Source organism: Danio rerio, chromosome 11 (assembly GCF_052040795.2).
Source record: "Danio rerio strain M-AB ecotype USA chromosome 11, GRCz13ab, whole genome shotgun sequence".
In the NCBI taxonomy this organism is placed as follows: Eukaryota; Metazoa; Chordata; class Actinopteri; order Cypriniformes; family Danionidae; genus Danio; species Danio rerio.
The window spans coordinates 7298420-7322601 of record NC_141031.1 but is presented as its reverse complement, the minus strand read 5'-3'; the positions used below and the strand labels follow the sequence as shown (position 1 = coordinate 7322601).

General features: G+C 40.0%; 1 protein-coding gene across 2 annotated transcripts in view; it reads right to left on the bottom strand.

Moving 5' to 3' along the window:
• Window positions 1–24182, bottom strand: part of nwd1 (NACHT and WD repeat domain containing 1) — a 32645-nt gene that overhangs the window by 6467 nt on the left and 1996 nt on the right. For both annotated transcript variants that reach the window (XM_087273133.1, XM_087273132.1), the window contains 15 exons: window positions 23990–24075; window positions 21688–21804; window positions 21213–21567; window positions 16719–17985; window positions 15985–16188; window positions 13806–13965; window positions 13599–13716; window positions 8051–8215; window positions 7236–7433; window positions 6110–6232; window positions 5612–5814; window positions 4164–4424; window positions 3986–4076; window positions 2014–2162; window positions 1650–1923 (listed from right to left, as the gene is read on the bottom strand). In XM_087273133.1, coding sequence (XP_087129259.1) covers window positions 1650–1923; window positions 2014–2162; window positions 3986–4076; window positions 4164–4424; window positions 5612–5814; window positions 6110–6232; window positions 7236–7433; window positions 8051–8215; window positions 13599–13716; window positions 13806–13965; window positions 15985–16188; window positions 16719–17985; window positions 21213–21567; window positions 21688–21804; window positions 23990–24075 — 3771 coding nt within the window. The remainder of the gene's footprint in view (window positions 1–1649; window positions 1924–2013; window positions 2163–3985; window positions 4077–4163; window positions 4425–5611; window positions 5815–6109; window positions 6233–7235; window positions 7434–8050; window positions 8216–13598; window positions 13717–13805; window positions 13966–15984; window positions 16189–16718; window positions 17986–21212; window positions 21568–21687; window positions 21805–23989; window positions 24076–24182) is intronic.

Here is a 24182-nt window from a genome sequence, read left to right as displayed (position 1 = left end):
TTGTCTTTCCACTCATTCACTCTTTATATAAATATATTTTAATTAAATAAATGTCAAACCCCACAACCCTAGACTAACATCAGGGGTTTGTAACAGTATCATTTCACAGGACTTCAATAGCGACTATGAAAACATTCATTCAATTTCCTTTGGCTCAGTTTACACAGTGGATGCCCTTTCAGCTACAACCCATGACTGGGAAACATTCATTCACACACATACACTATGACCAATTTAGTTTATTCAATTTACCTATAGCGCATGTCTTTAGACTGTGGGGGAAACCGGAGCACCCGGAGACCAGCAAACAATTTTGTGTTTAATAGACGTCTAATAGACATCTAAACGTAGACAGCTTTGCTAAAACAAGGCTAAACTTGCCTGTAAACTAGTCGTCAAATAAGCAGATTAGACAGACTTTATGTGTAGTCTTTCAGATGACTAGTCTAGCTTTGGCCAATTCTTAGACGTCTATTAGATTTTCAATGCCAGCCCAAATTTAGCTTTGATTAAGCCAAGATGTTTAGACCATACCTGTCAACCCTCCCATTTTTCCCGTGATTCTCCGGTATTTTACAGTTCTTTCCTGATATCAATCTGTAAAATGCGATTAGTTGACTTAACTTAGAAAAGAGAGTAAACTTGTTGCCTTATAATTATAAAGTATAAAAACTACACTGTAAAAATGTTGGGTTCCACACAAATCAATTAAGTTAACTTAATAGTTTGTATATTGTGTCCAAGCAGCTTAACAGAAGTTCTAGTAAATTGAAACTGTGTCAGTCTTGTTTTCATAGTTCAGTTCAGTGTGGTTTAATTTTCACTGCTGAAAGTCCAAACACTGAAGAGCAAGTCCATAAATGCGCAACTCCCAAAGTCCCAAAGAAAGCAAGCCAGCGGTAAGGAAGACATTTCACCAATTGACAAAAGTGAAGGAAAAAACCCTTGAGAGAAACCAGGCTTAGTTGGGCACGACCATTTCTCTTTTGGCCAAACTTCTTGTGTAAAGTTGAAGTCTAGGTGCCGCAGGCTGGAGAAGACTGGACGTCCATCGTGGAGAAGCGCAGGTGTGAGTAGGTCACCGGTTGGTGATCAGGCTTGCTCACTGGATCAATGGGAAGACTTTTATAAACTTTAAATTTTTAAAAAACTTTACATTTAGTTTTTCTGTCGTCTGCTTTTTAAACACCATTTGAAGCAAGGGTGTAAGTTTGCTCTTGACATTGGCCAATTTATTTTATTCACCCGTCCCCACCAAAGTGTATGGGTGTTTCAGATTGTTGGGTTGCAGCTGGATGGGCATCCACTGCAAAAAAACATGCTGGATAAGTTGGCGGTTCATTCCACTGAGGCGACCCTTGATTAATAAATGGACTAAGCCGAAATGAATGAATGACTACCAGTTGATAGGCATCAAATGAAGCTAATAACAGTTTAACCATAAGAACAGTGATACAAAATATTTGATAAATGCAAACTAAAATTGAAAACAACAAACAAAAGCTCCATGAATTGGACAAACAAATATAAAATTCCCCTACTTCCAATGTCTGGAATAGAACTTTTAAAATATCATGTCATTCCATAACCTGTGGGAACCCTGATGAATACTAAAAAGGAAAATAATATCCTTTTATTACATGTTTCACCTTCCGAACAGCTCCAGGTGAAAACCTCGGTTTTATTTCCCTCCTTGACATAGAATACAGTATCCCCATCTTTCGACAGGACTGCCAAGGGGCAGTATGCGGGGATGAAACTCTTGTTCCTGTGCGTGGTGTTGTGGTCAAGCTGCCATACTTTAAGCTGGTTGACAATAACAGAGGCGGAAATAATAAAGCGCTGATGTACAGCCAATGAGGACACAGAGGAATCCATCACACCGATCCAGTCCAGCAGGGCTCCTGTGGTTACGCTCCATACCTTCAACAGTACAACAAGGTCAAGTTCCATTCCAGATAATGACTGTGAGAGGACACTGTACCTTTCTGGGAAGAAGGGGATTAAACTGACCCGTATTATACGATCCTGGGCACTCGTGATGATTTCGCTACCTTCGCTGTTTGACAAGGCGCACAGGATAGATGCATCATGTTGAAGATCCAGAACCTTGTGCATTGAAGTCAATGTCACGAGGAACACGCACAATGTTCTGTCACATCCTTCAATGTAATAAAAAATACAGGTACATCAGTGAAGTGTACAAATTAAAGGCAATGTTTTATTTAAAGGGTTAGTTCACTCAAGATGAAAAAATTCTGCGACATTGTTCGAATCCCCTAAAACCTTATCTAAACCTTACCGGTCATCTTCAGAACACAAATAGGGATATTTTAGATGATATCTGAGAGCTCTCTTATCATACCATAGACAGTAAGGGTGTCACGATTTCGATTTAAAATCGAAATCGATCAAAGTTCATGCTCAATTTCGATTATCGAATCAAAAAAATGGAATCGTCGATGCTGTCACGCTCCCATGTCATGTCAGCTTAACTTGCCAAGCAGAAAAAAACACGCTTGTTAAAGTGCTTGTTGAACTGCAGATGCAGGAGACCCGTCGACAGAGCTTAAACCCTCTCCTCTTTCAATGAAGTTGCCGGTGTGGAAGTATTTTGGATTTCCAGTGAGTTATGTTGATAACGTTCGTGTTGTCGACAAAAAACCCCCCAAAGAACACAGTTTTGGGCCGATAGACGAATGCAGGCATCGCGATCCTTCGCCCCACCCCCGTTGCAAATCCGCTCGCAAAAATTACACACTCAGGCCCTGTTTACAACAATAGGTCGTAGTTTTTAAATGTCATTTTATAACGACAAAGATCCACATCCGAACTGGCGTTTTGCATTACTGAGCAGCCCTCCTTCCTTACTACCGCTGAAGACGCACACACACTGTCATGCGCTCGAGACACAACCTTGTCTGTTTAATAATATATTAATATATATATATAAAATTACAGTAAAATATATACAGTTTCAGAGTCGCCTATATTGGGCTAAATAATTTTCTGTTAATGAAAATCCTCATGCGCCCGTCAGTTTCACTTTCATTAATTTAATCCGGTGTGTGAATGAAGCTCTTGATGCATCATTAAGACACAGCACGCAGCCCTCCGGTATCTGCGGACTATTCCAAAACTTACCAGCACAAAGAGAAGAAATCTGCGCGTTGAGGATCTGTCCAATGTATTATTGAGCCTTTTCTAATTTATAATTTCAGGTAGGCTTACTTTGTGTGTAAAGAGCAATATCCCTCTCTACTCCAGTGTTGCGAATTCATTATATTATAATTAATTATATTCTAATTAATATAATTCCAGAATTGTAATTAATTATTCAAATATATGCTAATCCAAAATAAAACAGCGAATACACACTGCAAAAAATGGTTTTCTTTTTTTCTTTTTTTCTTTTTTTTTTTTTTCAAGTGCAAACAACAAAGCTGGAAACTTCAGCCTCCATCTTGCCCAGTTTTCATGATCAGCCTTTATATCAAATCCTACCATCTAATCATTTTCTTGTTGGCTTAGTCCCTTTATTAATCCGGGGTCGCCACAGCGGAATGAACCGCCAACTTATCCAGCAAGTTTTTACGCAGTGGATGCCCTTCCAGCCGCAACCCATCTCTGGGAATCATCCACACACACACAATTTACGGACAATTTAGCCAACCCAATTCACCTGTACCGCATGTCTTTGGACTGTGGGGGAAGCCGGAGCACCCGGAGGAAACCCACGCGAACGCAGGGAGAACATGCAAACTCCACACAGAAACGCCAACTGAGCACTACCTACTGCGCCACTGCCTCGCCTACCATCTAATCAATGCTGGCTCAACCAGTAACAAACAGTAATAGATGATTATTGTAAGAATGAGAGATCAAAATTGTGGTGTTATTAGTGCACGCATAAAGGATAATTAATAAATGAGAGAAAAGATCAATGAAATGAGAAAAACTATCCAGACAATGAGATGAAATGCACCTGCAAGCAGCAGTTTTTCATCCTCAGATGTTCTGAGAAAGAGAGCTGGAGATGGAAGATCAATCACAGACTCCATTTCATGGCTCCACACCTGCACACACACAAACACAAATCCTTTGAATAACACTGAAATAATACATTTTGCCTGGACTTTTCTGAAAAAAGGTAGCGTACAAACCGAATGTAGACGGCTTTCCCCAAAAGCAATGAGTATCTTGGAGTGTTTGGTGAGTGTGAGACAGCAGGTGATGTTGTGGTGTCCGGCAGAGTAGGGCAGGAGGGTCTGGGAAGTCTGAGTGCCGGTGGATATGTCATAAAAGCAGAGTATCGCCTCACTGCATATGCACGCTATTTCATCTTCCACAATGCCAAGAACAGAACCAATCACTGCGGTCAGCTCAAACAGAGGCTCTGCAGTGTCCAAATCCCAAGCTTTAACCTACACATGAAAGGATGGAGAAGGAAATCCGAACATATAAATTGACAACATTGGGGATGTTATCATAGTGAAAAGTCTGCCTGTATTTATTTGATCAAAAGTACTGTAAAACCTAGAATGTTGTGGGCTAGTATTAGTTTTATTTAGTTATTTTTGCTGTGTATGCTACCAAATCGATAACAGTTTTCTTAAATAGGTGATATTAAACATTTATAATCGTGACTTGACATGTCATGAATGTGAATGAGATTTTCTGCATGTTTATACCAACTGTCATATTGGGCCCTATCATACACCCGGTGCAATAAGGCACAATTTATTGCTATTTTTAGACTATTTCAACAGTAATGTTCATGTTTTGCACCACGTTGTTTAAATAGCAAATCCATTTGTGTCACTTTGGACTCGTGAGTGTTCTGGTCTAAAAAAGAGGTGAGTTTAGGTGCGTTGTTGGCATTTTGCTATTTTAAAAATGTATTTAGTAATTTCAAAATATATTTCAAAAATGATTATTTTCTATATTAATATAAAAACCACTACCTCCATGCCTTCTCCTCCTCCCGAAATGAAATGATGTACGCATATCACGGTCATTCTGATTTTACTAAACCTTTTGGTATTAGACATACAGAAAGCGACTCGCGTCTGTCTGCAGAAAAAAAAATGTATTTTAAGCGTTCAGAACATCACGCGACGTCTGCAGAAGCTGTTTTTGGAGGAGACAAGCCGACATCATCACTGTGATTGCCCTGGCTCAGTCCCGCTTAACACCAAGGTACAGTACGTGACACACACACACACACAGGAATTAACATTATGTAAATGATAGTTTGTTGTACAGTGTATCTGTGAGCAAAACAAAGGAAAGGGAGGAGCAGCTCAACTAGTGTATTCAGCTTTGATCTCTAATGTGTTATGAATGGAATGTTTATGTTTATACTGTAATAAGATTATTATAAAATGTTAAAAATGATACTGTGTTAGATGATATGATTTAAACTTTTTCTTGTTTTTTTTTATGTCACCAAATAAATTGAGAAATTCCCCTAGGCAAATGTATTGTAATACGGTTTGGTATGTATTCGGCCCGCAGGCCTCAATCAAGTTTGGTTTTTGGCCCTTTATAGAAAAATAGTTAGGCCACCCCTGCTTTAAGGAGGAAAAAGTATTGAATTTATTTGTCTCACTTGGCTGCTTGGGTTGGTTATGATGATCTTCCTTTCTTCATTCATATGGATGTGTGTAGGGCTGTGTGTTTGGACAGAAACGGCATCAGTGATGCAGAAAAGCTGCAGTCCACTTATCAGACACCATTTTCTCAGAGTCCCATCGAGCCCAGTAGACAAACAGTTATTGGTTTTGTCCGTCAGCTTCAGGGACAGCACCCCGGCTACAAACAGAACAAGTAATTACAGATCAAGAAAAAAAATAGATGTTCACATACTTGAATAGTGAGCATCCTAGAGCATTTTTAGAGAAGTGAAAAGTCCCAATATTGTGACATGCGTTAATGGTGACTGGAATCATTTCTCTTAATGTTGCTTTGCATTGTATACAGAATACTTAATTTAATTGATAATTTAATTAAAAATATATGTTTATTTTTAAAAAAAAGTTTCCCATAGATTTTGTTTAGAATTAAGACAGAGAAAAAAGGGCTGTGTCACTCTTAGTTTCTACAGTACCTTTATGTCCAGAAAGAGTGTGAAGAGGCTGCAGATTGTTTAGACTCCAGACTATGATCAGTCCATCCTCTGAACCTGCTAACAGCAGCTTCCTCTTTGAGCACAGAACAACAGCCTTCACCCCTACAAACAGCAAGAAAAAAAATACATATTGCTATGAAATGACACTAGGCAGATTAGCAAAAGCATGTTTGAAGAGCTTCTTTTTATGAAAAATAAAGTAATAACAATAACAATAAAAGAATTAATACATACAGCTGAAGCCAGAATTATTAGCCCCCCTGAATTATTGAATTATTGGAATTATTTTTTTTTCCGGAGAGCAGATTTTTTTCAACACATTTCTAAACATAATAGTTTTAATAACTCATTTCTAATAACTGAATTATTTTGTCTATGCCATGATGACAGTAAATAATATTTGACTAGATATTTTTTCAAGACACTTCTATTAAGTGACATTTAAAGGCTTAACTAGGTTAACTAGGCAGGTTAGGGTAATTAGGCAAGTTATTGTATAATGATGGTTTGTTCTGTAGACAATCGAAAAAAATATAGCTTAAAGGGGCTAATCATTTTGTCCTTAAAATGGTGTTTAAAAAATTACAAACTGCTTTAATTCTAGATTAAATAAAAGGAATGAAACTTTCTCCAGAGAAAAATATATTATCAGACATACTGTGAAAATGTCCTTGCTCTGTTAAACATTACTTAGGGAATATATAATCTACATACATCATTTGGGAAATATATAAAAAAAAAATCCAAAGGGGGCTAATAATTCTGACTTTAACTATATATGATGTTATTAATTATTATAATATTATTATATTATTATAATTACACAAAACAACAGTCCTCACCCCTACAAACAGCAACAAAAAAACATATATATATATATATATATATATATATATATATATATATATATATATATATATATATATAAGTATTTCTATTTTATTTATTATATTATTATTTAATGACACTAAGCTGATTTACAAAAACATGTTTAAACAGTTTCTTTTAACAAAATCTAAATAATATCAATAATAATAAATATAGAATAAATAAAAACAAATATAAAATGTTCAAAACTAAGATTGAACTATTTTTAGGGTGTCACCTTTAGTGAATCCTCTGAGGGTGCTCTTTAGTGGGCCACCAGGGGCTTCAAAGAAGCTGCATTTGGGCACAAGTAATGGGTCAGAATAGGATTCAAACCAGTCCATACATTGAGAACACAGTTGACCAATCATCGAGGGGTAATGATCTGCAAGACCCTGTAGCCTGGCAAAGATCTCTGTCACTAGCAGCGAGGGATCTATCAGAAAACAGAAAGAATTAGTCAAGGGGAAACAAACCTGTAACATTGTGGCAGATTTGACATGTTTTTATGTTAAATGGCAATAAAGTTTGAAGTGGAAGATTTGTTTTTCTGTCAAAAAAAGAGAGAAAATATTTGTAAAATAAAATTTGTAAATCCTTAAAGTATTTAGGAAGAATTTGAAAAGAGAAAGAAAAGGGAGAATTTTTCAAAAATACTAAATAATCAACCTGACAAATAAATTGTTTATGATTTAAATGTTTATATTTAACTAACAATAAAAAATATATTTCAATTTCAGTAATAATAGCATTTGTGTTGCAGCTGGGAGGGCATCCACTGCGTTAAAAACATTTGCAGGATAAGTTGGTGGTTCATTCCGCTGTGGTGACCCCAGATTAATAAAGGGACTAAGCCTAAAACAAAATAAATGAATGAATGAATGAATGGATGAATACAATTTGTTAAACTGGCTTTTTTCTGAAATGCATTGCGCAGTAGATCACACAGAAACAACGAATCAATATCTGAAGACATTTTAAGATGAAGTGTAAAGTCAGTAAATTTACACACAAATTATGCAGCTAATAGTAGCCCCGGTGGTCAATGCTTACCCACGCGGCCGTCGCTAAAATCCAGCGAGGGTTTAAGAAGCAGAAACGTCTCCTTCAGCAACTGTATCTCAGGGCAGTCAGTGAGGTCAGTGCAAAGGGTCAGGTCCTGAATAACACAGCTCACGCCACACTGCAGAGTCTTACAGCACAACCAGTCCAGACTCCCTGTGAGAACACATGCACACGTTTGTTTCATATATTTCCTTGTAAACTCATTAAGCACTAAACAGAATACAGACAGTTGTCAGCGTGTTATTATAGTAAGTGGAGATGAGATTACCAAGGGTTGCCATATTGTTATGTGGGAGATGCATACAGACATGGGTTGAATGTGTTCAACCCAGGCTCACTCTGAAAATGTAGCCTTATATACATTCCTGGAGAGCGCCAAATATATCCCAGGAGATCTGTTTCTTTGCAATTTAAGTTTTCGCGAGTCCACTAGAGGCCGCTGTATATGCTTTTTGAGATCTCAAATTTCTCTTGCGAGTCCCATTCGTGCCTGCTGTTCTCACTTAAATCTACCAGAGGCCACAGTTGACTGAATGACCAACAGAATGAGTCGGGCTGTAGACATTCATTACTTTAAAGGGTTTACTTTTGTTTATTTGCAAGAATACATTTAAAGGTGCAGTTTGTAAGATTGACACCCAGTGGTGGAACTAGGTATTGCAATCCAAAATCAAAACACTTTTTCACCCGGCCCCAGATTGACAACACCAACACGAGCGAGCATGCCTGAGTATTGAACCTACACCATGTCCCAACTACACACGACAAAAGGAATATTTTCCATGTTAAGAGGAGTTTTTGTAAGACCCATCACCAGAAATTGCTATTTTAGGGTGCTTTCACACCTGTGAATCGATTCAGTTGTTCCGAAACAGAGATTACAATTGTTACATTGTTGCTCTTTGCTCTTGGAGCGGTTCGCTTTCACATTGCAAAGTTTCTAATCGGACCAAAAGAGCTAAAACAAGTCACGTGCGAGTAAACTCTCCTTACATTGGTCAGAGTGTCAGGGTTTATTTTGCAGCGTCCCGCTCAGCTGTCAGGAGAGGTGGGGGTTTGATGGTGATTGACAGGGTGAGCGCGCGCGACGTGTCTAAGGAGAGATGCGGTGGGGAGGGGTGAGAAGGGTGTGCGACGTAGCCTATTTGATGACCGGGAGGGAGACGCAAGATTACCGGGAGATCATCACTCGTTTGCGGGCATCCGGAGACTCGCGAAACTTCCCGCCCTGCTCATAATTCTCTCTTCATATAGCCGTAAGCCTATTACATATCCATAAAACACTGTGATATAACCGCGCTCGGATCGGATCGCTTTCTCACTGCAATCGAACCGCTCCAGGGTTCGTTTCAATCGAGCCGAGACCACCTCACTCAAGCGATCTCGGAGCGATTACTTTGGCGCGGAACAGAGCGCGATTGCCCTGTTCACATATGCCAAACGAACCGCGCTAACTGGGCAAACGAGATACGTTCCGAAACAAAAGTGTAGGTGTGAAAGCACCCTTAGAAACCAGGGCCCGGAGCCAGCATGTGATATGCTTGAAACAGTAGACAAGATTGTTACTGGCCCGATTGGGCCAGTGTTGCCTTGTCACTAAAGTTAAATTTACCTACGACTGTTTATCAATTGCATGCAAATATTAAAATTATAAAAATAATAAATATATAAAATATATTAAAATAATGTCTTAAAATCAAGAAACCGTTTGTTTTTAAACCTTTATATGCTACCTTCTCTGTGATGTAACATGATGTAACACGATATTGCTTTTTTGGTTCCTCTTATCTAATTAGATGTTGTCGGCACATTGTTTTTTTTATATATATTATGAGTCTAAAAGAAAACATCTGTTTCTAACGTCTTGGAAGCAGACATTTATGTGGGTACAACATGACCAAAAAATGAAGTGATGTTTTGCACAGTCTACCACCTTTTCTTAAATAATTTAGAACTGCAATATAATATCTACACATTTTCATACTGCTCATTTTGTTTGCATGACACTTTGAATTTAGCTCAGCATACTTATTTCTTAACATTTTTTAAATATTTAAATTATAGATTTAGATTAGATTCAACTTTATTGTCATTACACATGTACAAGTACAATGCAACGAAATGCAGTTTAGGTCTAACCAGCAGTGCAATAGCAGCAAGTGCAGGATACAGGAATAAGTTATAAAGTGCAGTTATAGAAAACTATGGTGATATTTACAGATGGATGTATTATGAACATTATATACAGGTTGGATAAGCTATGAACAGATTTACAATATATGAATATATGTGCAGGTTGCTATTAATAAACAGTAGTGTGCAGATAGATAAACATGATAACAAGTGTATATGTTACAATATATGAATATATGTACAGGGATAGATGAACATGATTACAAGTGTATATGTTACAATATATGAATATATGTACAGGTTGCTATTAATAGTCAGTAGTCTGCAGATTTATAAGCATGATTACAAGTGTATATTTATAGTGGGTGTGTACATAATTACAAATGCCCATATGCAGTGGGTACGTACAGTTCAATAAGTAAACAGTTCAATGTGGTGCAGTGAATGTGCAAATTTTAAATGTGCAAATGTTAAACAGTGCAGTTATTGCGAGGAGTTTAAGTTAGAGGAGAGTGGGGGGTGTATTGGGGGGGCAAAAGAGTCAGTGTGGGGCAGAGTTCAGGAGGCAGACAGCTCTGGGGAAAAAGCTGTTCCTCAGTCTGCTGGTTTTTTGTCCGGGGGAGCCTGAAGCGCCTGCCGGAGGGCAGGAGAGAAAACTGTCTGTGAGCGGGGTGAAAGGTGTCCTTTTACAGACATTATTTTTGACACAATTTAAAATATGAGGCTAAGAAATTTTTGAACAGGGTTTTATTTTTGGTGGGGCCAGTCAATTTTTTTTTTTCAGGGAAAGTAAAAATCTGAACCAGTAGAAAAAAATCTTCCAGTTGAACTCTGGAAACTATCTATTGCTCACGGTGGAACAACAGCATAAATCTACTATGACAATGATCACCTCAGATACTGATTATGTATTTTTTCAATGTTAATGCTACCAATGTAAGTTTGAATACCGTTTTAAGTGACACTTATTGCCATACTGAAAGCTGCAGCAGATAGTTTAACTCAGATCTTGAAAGTAAATTAAGCATATTCGAATTGTGACTAAGTCACAACAAATATGGTTTTCGGCCGTGTCACATACATTGATTTAGCATTCCTGACTGAAAAGAAATATGCTGTGTTTTCCACCAAGGCAGCTCGGGTGATGAAATACAACTGGGTAAACTGGCAGTGGGCAGATTATAAAGACCAAAAACAAAGACAGACATACCGACAGGGAATGCACATTTTCAAAAGAAAAAATCTAATTTTAGCATTGTTTTTGAGATAAACATGTTTACTTAGCATTTTTCTTCAATTTCTACAAACATATTATGGTATTTCTATGATTTATAGGAGTCAACAACTCAAACAGTACCTACAAGATGTGCGTTCTGATGTCTCTGCTTGAACTTCATAGAATTCAGTGCATTACAGAAATAAAAGCGTGCACTACTTCTTGACAGTTATTTGGTTTTGTTATTGTGTTTATTATTTTCAGCAGTGGACCTACACTGTCATCCTTATGACCATGGTGAGATTCGGAGGATTCTGATAAGGAAAACTGCTCTCAGAATGTCTGTATCTCCTGCTCTCTGCATAGACTGATTTCACGCGGCCGCCATTTTTAAAGCGAAGTCGAGGCTGCAGTGGGAAGAAACCCGGAAGTATCGTTGGGAGTTGCATCAGAACATTGTGTACTTGGCTGTATATCTAATCAGCCAAGACAAAGTGACACAAATGTATTATTCCACCACCTTCCGAGTGACCCAAAGGTCCGATCTGAATATCAGAGCTCAATTTTAGCTAATTTAAGGGAAATGGCACTAGTTAGCTAACGTTTTCTTTCCCAAACATACGTTTTAGATGCCATTTATCAAACTCGAGTTAATGAACTGATTCTTTCACTATATAAGACTTGTCACGATACTGAATTAAAAGAAAAACCATTGATGGCTTTCCTAAAACAGCGCTGATTTGCCATTGTGTTTACGTGCTCCATAGAAATGCTTGTGATTGGCCGAGAAGGTCATCAGTTCACCCACTGCTGTTTACTGAGCACAAACACAGACGAGGCGAGCGACCTGCTTGATGACCCGACATCTTCATACATGTGACTACTGGAACATGTTAATGCGTGCAGCTGTCAATCAATACGGTGGGCAGGGGGATCACACTCCTACGTAAAGTTGCGGTCTGTCTGAAAACCGCTCTAATTGGTCCACTGTTATTATGTTGTTAAATTGTAAAAAAAAGGACTGGGTGTGTTTGTATCACCCCAGTATGATGGTCTATACACTATATATACACATATTTCTGTCCAAATGGCTTGAAAAGTTGATTTTTCACCATAGGTGCCCTTTAAAGCTTAGTACCGGGACAACACTATTACAGACAACACAAGGATGTGCTACAAAGGAATGCAGTGTTTTTTCACTCCCCGGGTTACATAGGCTGAAGCAGGAAAGCATCCCCACAGTGTTTAACTGGTGCCATGAACTGAAGCCTTGGAGTACACTTGAGCATATTACTACCCTGCTGAAAAATCCAGCTTAAACCAGCCTAGGCTGGTTGGCTGGTTTTAGCTGGTCAACCGGGCTGGTTTTAGAGGGGTTTTGGCCACTTCCAGGCTGGTTTCCAGCCATTTCCAGCCTGGTCTTAGCTGGTTAGCCTGGGAGATGACCAGCTAAAACCAGCCTAGCCAGGCTGGGAGCCCAGTCAAAACCAGCTATGTCCAGCTTAAACCAGGCTGGTCAAGCTGGTTTTAGCTGGATTTAGCTGGTCATTTTCCAGCCTGACCAGTTAAGACCAGGCTGGAAATGGCTGGAAACCAGCCTGGAAATGGCCAAAACCCCTCTAAAACCAGCCTGGTCGACCAGCTAAAACCAGCCAAACAGCTTAGGCTGGTTTAAGCTGGATTTTTTAGCAGGGTACTACAGAGATTGTGATGTTGTTTGATGCATAATTTGCTTTTAACTGTTTAAATTAAGCTGAACTGATTGATATTAAAGTGATGGTTACACCATTTCTGCATTTTAAAATCTCTGCAACAGCTGGAGGTTTGTAGTCCACAGCATGTTGCTGCAATGTTTACAGTGTTGGTCCTACACTTTCGGGTTTCTTCCCACCGCAGCCTCGCTTTGGTTCTTTAAAATGGCGGCCGCGTAAAATAAGCGTACAGCTCTTCATTTACTTGAATGTGTGCTTCCATTGGCGGTGTGCAAATTAGCTGTAATCATGTGTGTAATGAAACTCCCGTTTTATGTAATCCTTCCCTCTAAAAATATCCCTTTTACTAGCCTTTTTCAAATCTGGGGTGTGAAAAAACACTGAAAACAGGGTTTATGACACTTTAAGTATGTTAAATGGGATTTGTTTTCCTCCTCCACCCTGACAAATGTAACTTTAACTTTCCAAAACTCACCAAGCACTGATTGTCGTAGCTCGTCCCATTTTCCTGCGTGAGCAAGGTGATAAGGAAGTTCATGAATCTTACGCAAATTGGCAAGTTCTTCAGAAAACCACAAGGGCTGGGGTGATACCTTGATTTTATTCAACAAAAAAGTAAACATGTAAGTTACTTTGCAAGTAAACATATTGGACATAATACTAATTTAGTGACCGAGTAAACCTTTCTGTCAGCATTGAGAAATGCGCTCAGTGAGGGGAGAAGGATGGGTCTGAGCTGCCCCTTACTCCACTGTCCGGAGAAATACTCGGCGAGGATCGTGTGCATGTCAGCTTTCACATCACGTGACAAATATCTCCTCCTTACCAGTTCTGCAAACTGCCTAGGAGAAGTAAAGGCGAGATAGGAACCATGATGAGATGGTGAAGTTGTCATTTCATTGTCATATCCAAGCTACAGACGGGTAGTTACAAATCGGCAGTAAAATGAATTAGCATGTTAGCATGTCTCTAACATAGCATGTTGTCAGTGTGATTCCAATATGATTTTAGCATGTTGTTAGCATGTTTGCAACATGAATTAGCATGCTTCCAACATGAATTAGCACTTAGGACATTTATCTTCATTCAGTGCTATTTATTTTGTTTGCAAAATTATGAATATTACTTTTTTCTCCATGATTTGTCAAACAACAAAACTTAACAATTTTTTTGCTGTACAAAAAGCTAAATATGTCAAAAATGTTAGCATTTAATGAAAAAAATTAGACTAAATGTAACAGGTGGGCTTCAGTCACATGATCTTAAATGAGGCCCTTCAACTGATAAAGGTTTTCTGTGGAATTGCAGATTTAAAGTGTCACTCCAGAGGACAAGGTTTTCAGTGATAATATGTATCAAATTCCTCTGTTTTTGGAAATATATGTATGAAAATGGTTGCCATTTACTAAAATAGCCACTTGTAAAATTAGGCCTGAGGTATTTATTAATGATTTTATATATATTTTTTTTATTTATAGTTGTAATTTATTGAACCATGCTTGAGACAGTCACACCAAAAGACCAACCCAGGCTCATTCTGAAAACGTACCGCTATATACATTTCTGGAGAGAGCCAAATACGTCCCAGGACTGTTTTATTGCAGTTTTTGTTTTCGTGAATCCACCAAAGGCCGTTGTGTGCACTTTTTCAGATCTCATATTCCTCTGGCAAATGCCATTCGTGCCTGTCGTTCTCGTGTAAATCCACCAGAGGCCGCTGTTGACTGACTGAATGGCTGACTGACTGACTGACTGACTGACAGATCATTGACCCACCCTCCTCCTTCCCTTAACCCAACCAATAGTGTTTTCAAAAGCACCACTTGGCCCGCTCACCCACTTCCCTAAACCCAACCAAGTTTTCAAAAGCAATCCAGAAAAGAAAAGCCCTCGCCTAATTTTCACCACGTTTTCAGATTGTACCACATTCTCATCCTTTTATTAACTTGTTTATGTTTTTTTTACTTTTTGTTTTTGTCTTACCCGTTTTCTTACCTGTACATGGCGAGCTAATGGACAAACTGGTAACAGCGGGGAAACCCATCCATATGGAGGCTTATTTTAAAAACGTAGCCTTATATACATTTCTGGAGATGGCGAATTATGTAGTCAGAAGTACGTTTGGCTGCATTTAATTGTTAAAGCAAATGCTACAGGGTGGTATGACGCTGCTCCTTTTCACACTTACCAACTGACCACTTACCTCCGTATGGACGGCTTTCCCGCTGTTACCAGTTTGTCTAGATAGCTTGCTATGTACGTCGGCGGACTTGAGGCGCGGAGAGGAGTAGACCACGACAACAGGGTTTAAGTCTAGTGAAGAATGGTTCCAGAAAGCAGGTAAGACAAAAACAAAAGCCAAAAAATAAAATAATCAAGTAAATAAGAGGTTGAGAATGTGGTAAAATCTGAAAACGTGGTAAAAATCAGGCAAGGGCTTTTCTTTTTCTGAATTGCTTTTTAAAACTGACGGTTGGGTTTAGGGAAGTGGGTGGGCGGGTCAATCTGTGCTTTTGAAAACACTATTGGCTAAGTTTAGAGGAGGTGGAGGGTGGGTAATTCGATCAGTCAGATATTCAGTCATTCAAACAGTCAACAGCGGCCTCTGGGGGATTTACATTGTAACAGCAGGCGCGAATAGCTCTAGCGAGAGAAATTTGAGATCTCAAAAAGCATACACAGCGGCTTCTGGTGGAAATCTGCAAAAAAATGTAGCTCCTTAGATCTAGCTCCTTGGTATTTGGCGCTCTACAGAAATGCATATAGAGGTACGTTTTAAGAATGTTTCTGTCTTAATTTTCAGCATTCATGGTCAAGAAAATGTTTCTTTTGGCAAACAGAAAGGTTGAGGCAAACTTTACCTGTGAGTGAAACCCAGCAGAAGAACGCCGCCTTCCCATCTCTCCGTCAGATGAGCACTCAGGTCATGCCTGAGTCTTGACCAATGAAAACGTGGGAAGCGCATGAGCGTATGGCTCGGAGGAAGCCAGCATTTATAGATCTCAGCTAGAACATCATTATCTAATGATAGGACATCCTGTAACTCTGCCTCTGAAAGTCCATATCTGTTTCAAATGTGAAAAGTAAACGATTACATTTAAAGATTCATTTTTTGCCATTATTAACAGGACAGTAGCTAGTAGCAAGTGAAGTGAGAGAGAGAAGTGGACAGGATTGGGAAAGGTCCACACCCTGGGATTCAAACTTGGGATGCATGAAGTGCATTGGCTCTATATGTCAGCACACAAACCACTAGGCTACTGGCCCAGACATTCATTCATTTTATTCATCAGGGGTTGCCACAGTGGAATTCTGCCAACTTATCCAGCATATGTTTTACACATTGAATGCCCTTCCAGATGAAACCCAGAACTGGGCAACATCCATACACACTCATTCACTATAGCCAATTTAGTTTATTCAATTCACCTATAGTGCATGTCTTTGGACTGTGGGGGAAATTGGAGCACCCGGAGGTGCCAACTAATCTACCAATCGCTATCTTCTTGCTGTGAGGCGACCAGTGAGTGCAATCCACTAAGCGACCATGTTGCCCTTGGCCCAGAAAGTGAATGATTAAAATAACATGACTGACCTTGATAACAGGATGAAGCTCAGAGCATGACTGACTAGCTTCTTTCCATGATTCACCTCAAGTGACTCGACAAACTGTGTCATCACTTCCTCCGCCGACTTGTCCAGGTGAACACTAGACATAGGGGTGTAGGAGGACCACAGTTTGGCAGCGTCTAGCATGAGTTTCAGATGCAAAGGGTTTCCACTTTGCTCAAAGTAGCGTAAGATTGCGTCTTGCTGTTCTGCCGTCAGCTTGCGTTCAGCTGCACTCATATATGCATCAATGACGTCTCTCCCTTGATCTTTCGTGAGAAGTTCCAATTTAAAGATGTTTTCTTCCGCTGAAACCAAAGATTTACATTTGTCCAAACACTCATTAGAAGTTGAGAATACGATTTGCACATTGGGTGGAATTATTTTAGGTATCCAGTCTAGTTTATGAAGTTTGTTTGTCTCTAAAAGCTGCTCCAATGAGTCTAGAATGAGTAGAAGAGTGTCTCCTTGTTTTGACACGTCTTCCAGCATGGAATGGAAAAATCGAACTAGCCCTTCATGCGTGTACGCTATATGCGAGTATGGGGACTGCAACCCTAGAGCTCCACACACTTGAAGACAAACACCTCGAAGAACAGAATCGACATCTGAACTGAGCAGAGATGTTCCCAGCAACCTCAGCAGAACAACTCCCCGATTGTCAACAACTGCTCGCATTTCCTTGGCCAGTTTGCAAAGCAGAGCTGTTTTACCAACTCCTGGAGGTCCATGGACTAGAAGAGGTCCATGAGAAACATCATTGGATTCCCACAGCGTGATGGAGATCTTTCCCAGAATGTCGTCTCTCCCTTTAAACACAGCACACTTCTCCTCACTCAGCTTGGCATGATGAAAGATCTCCTGTTTTAGCCAGGACCATACTGGATCTACCGAAGTTCCTGAGGTTTGCAGGGCATTTCTGCTGATCAGTTCCTTCAATTGAGATGTTACCTGTTCACACAGCTTACCCAGGTATTCCTTGTGTTCTTTGCGGCTTGGGTCCATGGCTCCTTTGCTGAGCTCCATACAGAGTGGTTGGAGGCGACCGGTGTTGCAGATGCGTTGCTTCAGGTCAGTCAAGAGCTCCCGGGCTTGTGTGTCCAGCAAGCCGTCGGCTGTGACGTCCAGCAGAAACTTTGCAAAGTTTTTCTTGCAGTCTCTTTTACTAAGTCGAGGCAATTCGCGGAAAAACAGCACAGCCGATGCATCCCTTTGAGTCTTGAGAAAGCCATGCTCCATCTCATATTCTAAAACTGTAAAACACAAAAAAAAAACAAGGAAGTAAAAAATTTTAAACAAACTATTGTGAAAAAACAATTAGTAATACATTCATTCATTTATTCATTCATTCATTTTCATCTGCTTTTCCAGGACCGGGTCACGGGGGATGCTGTCTTGGGAGAGAACTACAGACTTTCCCACCAAAGACATAGGCTGTTTCTCAATTCCAAGAACACAGAGAACGGACTTGCATTCTTGTGGAGACCGGTCTAGCCAGGTGTCCTCGGAAGACCACGAGGGCAGAGAATGCGTCCTTTGAGAAATGGGATGCTGCGTTCTTCCTGATGGTCATGTGACCTTCACGTGTTTTAAATAGAAATTATTTAAACATTACAGCACTTACCTCTTCAATATATATACTTTGCATAAAAACATTTTAAATATACTCTGCACAATATAAATTAAAAAAATTTTAATACGAATTTCAACAAACAAACAACCCTTAATGTGTTTATTCCTTTATTAAGATATTCATGTTAATGTTTACTTTCACCATTTCATTTAGGGAAACTCCTGAGGTAAATAAGTGATATCTCAGCACTTTAATAATAAATCTAAATAAAATGCTCCGCTTCCCACCTCCAGTCGCAATGACTTCTGGGACTTCCAGAGCGAGTTCGGTGCTCAAGTCTGCATCAGTGCGTCCTTGATATCAAGATCACATCCGGGAAGTTTTACGCATCCTCCGTACTTGCAGTCTTGAGTATTGGAACTGAACTTAGGCAGCTGATGATGACGTTGCACGAGAACACGAGGATGCAAGACCGCTGAAGAATGCATATTGAGAAACAGCCATTGTCCCTGGGTCATGCCTGGAACACCTCCCTAGGTAAGCGTTCTGGAGGCATCCGAAACAGATGCCTGAGCCACCTCAACTGATTTCTCTCGATGTGGGGGAGCAGCAGCTGTACTCTGAGCTATATCTATCTGTAAGGGTGCGCCCTGCTCCTTACGACATCTTTTTTGGTCATGCCCAAACCTTTTAGAGCTTTGAAGTGAAATTTTATTCTAAGGCTTCTACTCTAAGGCATATTATTGGGACCTCGCCCCTAATCCAGCAATCGCTGTTTTTGGTTGGTCCCAAGTGTGCCGCAAGCCTGCATTTGAGTGAAGGTCTCGGCCGTTAGATCGCCCCCTGGGGGCTGGCTGCAGTACAAGTCATAAAGCCCGCCTCCTCCGTGTTAATGAAGGTGACTTGAGCCCAAATAAAAAAATTTATTACACTTGCAATAAAATGTCCCGAAAGATGGTTCTGGTCGAATAAGGCACTGGTTATTGTGCTGAAATAGGTGCAGATCTTCATTTTTGTAAACAGTTTGTTTTTTAGCAGTAATTTAATGCTGGGCGTGTCATCGTGATTGACAGTTGTGATTGACAGTTTCTCAAAGCAGCGTGTCTGAGCTTCGGCAGAAGACTGAAGTGTTATTATTCGATTTCTGTGTTATTTTACCATGACAAAATGAGTTCAGCAGTAAACTACAGTTTCTGACATACATGATCCTGGTGGAACACTGTTTATTCACTAAGGTCAGGGCTTTTTTCGGGCTTTATTAGTTTGCTGATACACGCATAACCACCCAGATAGCAAAATACACTCGGGCCAGTTCCGGCTAGATTCTCGCATGCCGGAGACTTACCCCTCAGAGCTCAGACTGACTACCTCTGCTGGACCTACTCCGGATGCCTGGACTCACTGCCCGATTCCAACCCGAGTCAATCGAGCCAGATGCGGCGGCCGAGCGAGCTGGCGCTGCCGCATGCGAGCCGGAATCAGCCCGCGACTCCGCGAGTAGGTTATGTGCTGCGGCCCGGAGCTGGCGCGATTGAATATATAAAACCCTCATATTTGTTAACGTTATTACATCCATTTGTGTTGATATGACAGCAAACGCATGCTGAGAAGTTCGGGGGCGTGGTTGATTTTACATAAAGCGTTTGGTTGGAAGCTCGACTCCGCTCATTTTTGCGGCTCCTCCTCTGTCTCCATCAGACAGTCCTTCTGCGCATGTCAAGGCTCCAATTTCAGCAGTCTTTTGCAACAGTTTTTGCCCGTCAAGCAGGCGTTTTGCCCTCAAGGCGTTCAATGGGAAAAGGGGCTGTCGCGTCATCCATATTTTTTACAGTCATTGGTTGGTCCCAATTCGTGGAAGTAGTCATCAAATTAAAAAAGCTGTCCAATATGGATTGGTGATAGAAATAATATATAAAAAATATATTCTTTGTCTAAGGTAAAAGGCATTAGTACCACATTTTATATCATGGCTTTCAAAATTTTCTAGCACTTTACATTTAGAGAGACTTAGACACAATCTATCTGATAGCATTGCTGGCTTCGAAGCCACCGAAAACCTGTCAAACGCAAGGATAACAGTTTAAAGGTATAACCCTGTCATCGTCTGCAAGATCACCATATTGCCTGTGCCCATTGGCCTAGATATATATGTGTAACATTGTTGAACCATGTATAGTACTGGAGGAACTGATGTAATAATAGTTTTAAAATCTTTCCTTTTTTTTGTTTATTTTGTTTGCATTTCTTTTCTGTCTTTATAATTGTTGTTGCTTTTTGTATTGTATTGTATTGTATTGTATATATTCAAATAAAGTTGTCCCATGGTAACCTTTGATTTGGCCCAATATGCCATCTGTGAGGAGAAGTGAGTATGAGTAGGGATGAACGCCTTAAACACAGAGATTGTCATTTCTAATTCTGACATAACCTTTTTTGTTTGTTGTATTGCTGAGCTACAGAAAAAGCTAATTGAAATGGAAGGTTTCAATTAAATGTTGTAAATTATTCAGATTTTTTTTTAAATACTCTCACTTGACAAATAGAGGATTATGTAAAAGACAATGGCAAGCAAATCAAGGCAAAAACTAATGTAATTCTGTTATACATGAAATTGTTTAGATTTTTTTGTAATAAGTTTATTATTAAATGTAAAAAAAATCTGTATTAGCTAATATAAAGCAATATTTTCTAGTCATTTCTAAACATTTTTAAATAAACTAGGAAATTACCAATGGCAACTATATTTACCTTCAGCCCACTAGCCTCAATCAAGTTTGGTTTTTCATGAGAAAAAGTTTGGGCACCCCTGATCTAATTGGAATGGAATTCTTCCAAAAATTCACCAGGTTGGAAATAAGATTTAGGCCCTATTCTGCATATCCATGAAACATTTAAAAAATGTCTTACCAGATTTGAAAAACTTGTGCTTGCTGTCAGCAGTGAAATCCCCGTCTCTCTCAGCCTGTAGAGCTGCGCTGCGGAGAACCTGCAGCAGCCGTGACTCTGTTAGATTCCAGGATATGACATCATTATCCCGCAACTGTGCGTTCTCAGAATCTCTCTCATTGTAATGTGGGTAGTGCACCGTGATTGGCAGGAGGTTATATGTGGGTGGGACTGAGTTACTGTCCTTGTTAAACCATTGGTTAAGGAGCTTTAAACTCTCTGGATCTTTGGAAAGTTTTAATAGCAGCAACTCAAACTCTGCCTCTGGTATGAGGCGCGGGACAAGGCGATGGCCATACTGATTACCGATCAAAGCCTAAAAAACAAAAAAACAAAAAAAAAACAGAGATACTGTATTACATTTATGCTTACAGATTGGAAAAAAACCTGATGGCCTAAATATCACAAATTTAATAAGGCTGCTGGTGACACTTACTATAAAAGTTGGCCCATCTGATATCCTCTGGCAGGTTTCGATTTCTTGAATGCACAGTTCAGTTATTAAATGATCAGATGCAGTGATGTCGCGCATTCCACATTTGAAATCCACTACCTGTGGGCAAAGAAAATGTAAAATAGTTATAAATCAATGGTCTCAAACTCAATTCCTGGAGGGCCACAGCTCTGCACAGTTCAACAACCTTCAACCACATCCAACTCACACCTGCTTAAAGGCCCATTTCCACTGAGTGGTACGGTACACTTTTATGGCCATTTCCACTGTCAAAAGGTACCAAAAAGCGAACCATACCATGCCACTTTTTGGGTACCCTTTTGGGTACCTAGCATGACAAAACAAGATGTCCTTCCTGCAGACCGCAGCTTGATGACATAGGCATTCATCAACTACATAGCGGACCTTGTACTGCCCACTAATGTAACGCCCACGCTACTGTGACAGTTGGGTTTAGGGGTAGGGGGAGGTGTAGGCGATCGTCAACTATGTAGCGGACCTTGTACCGCCCACTAAATTAATGCCAATGCTAGTGTGATGGTTGGGTTTAGGGTAGGGGGAGGTGTAGGTGATTGTCAACTACGTGATGGACCTTGTACCGCCCACTAAGGTACCGCCTATGCTCCCATGACAGTTGGGTTTAGGATAGGGAGAGGTGTAGGCGATCGTCAACTACGTAGCGGACTTAGTCAACTACGTCATCAAGCTGCCGGCTGCAGCGAGGACTGTGTCCAAGATGTCCTCGCCGCAGCCCGCATGTGAGGTAGGTGATCATCAACATCATAAGGGACCTTGTACCCCCCACTAAGGTAAGGCCCATGCGGTTTAGGTTGTAGGCAATTGTCAACTACGTAGCGGACCTTGTACCGCCAACTAAGGTAATGCCCATGCTACTGTGATAGTTGGGTTTAGGGTAGGGGGAGGTGTAGGCGCTTTTCAATTACATAGCAGGCCTTTGTACCGCCCACTAAGGTAACTCTCATGCTACTGTGATGGTTGGGTTTAGGGTAAGGGGAGGTGTAGGCGATCGTCAACTACGCATCAGACCTGGTCAACAACGTCATCAGGCAGTGAAAACAGTCTCCAAGATATCCTCGCTGCAGCCCGCAGCTAGATGATGTAGACTATTGTCAACTACATAGCGGACCTTGTACCACTAAGGTAACACCCATGCTACTGCAATGGTTGGGTTTAGGGTAGGGGGAGGGGGAGATGTAGGTGATCGTCAACTACATAGCGGACCTTGTACCGCCCACTAAGGTAACATATATGCTACTGTGACGGTTGGGTTTGGGTTAGAGGGAGGTGTAGGCGATCATAAACTACGAGCTGTTTCACTTTCTCCAGAGAGCTTCTGATCGTGTTTATATTTGAAATAACGAACTTCTTGAGCTGATAATAATAACGTGAGCATGATTATTGAAGTGCTTCTATCATCCGATCCTTTCAGAAACAGAAAAACGCAAAAGTGAAGCGCAAAAAAACAAAGGAGAAGCCATAAAAAACAAAGGAGAAAATTCTTTTTTTCAGCAATCTAAACCATGAACAAACTGCCGTGTTTAACTATTATCATCACCTTTTGGACTATTATGAATTTGGAATGACTGAATTACTTTCTAACAGAGGCTACATGTGCTGGTGAAGATTAAAGACACAGATCAGAGGTTTCACTGACTGTGGGCTTTATTTTGTGTTGTTTTTGAACCCAAATAAGGACTAAATGTCTGCTGTGTGTAGTTTTTCTTTAATTGGTAACATTTCGGAGACTGTAAGGGTCTGTATGTGTTCATATATGTTGCATTTATTTATTTATTTTATATAATTGCAGACGTTACAGTAGGCTATTTCACACTGTCATTGATCTGCAGTTATAATCAAATCATGTTCATAGAAAGGTTAGTAATGAACATTTATACACGAGTATATATGTGCATAAAGCATCTGCTTTGTGAGAAGTGCTTTTTATGTGATATGTAAATGACCCGTAAAGCTTTACTTTGAGTGAGATTTCCTAGAGCAAGCCATTGGTACATTTTTGGCAGTGGAAATGCAAGCCTGATAAAGTTGACCCGTACCGTACCGCACTGTACCAGTCAGTGGAAACAGGGCATAATAGTCTCTAGTAATCTTGAACGCCTTGATTAGTTGAATCAGCTGTGTTTGATTAGAGTTGGAGCAAAACTGTGCAGAGCTGCGGCCCTTCAGGAATTGAGTTTGAGACCTTTGTTATAAAGTGTTTTCCAGCAAAACTAAATTAGACTGCAACTGTAATTTCAGCACAAACCTCAAAAACAAGACCCAAACTTTGGCAGTGGGTCTGTAGTTCCGAATAGGCCTTCTCCCAGAATGCATTTCTCTCATTTTTCATGTCTGTCAACAATACAATGTCGTTTGTTATCTTGCATTTTACACAGTTGATACAATATTGAAATGACTATCATGAAATCAGTAATATATGACAATTCGGCAAACCTGAA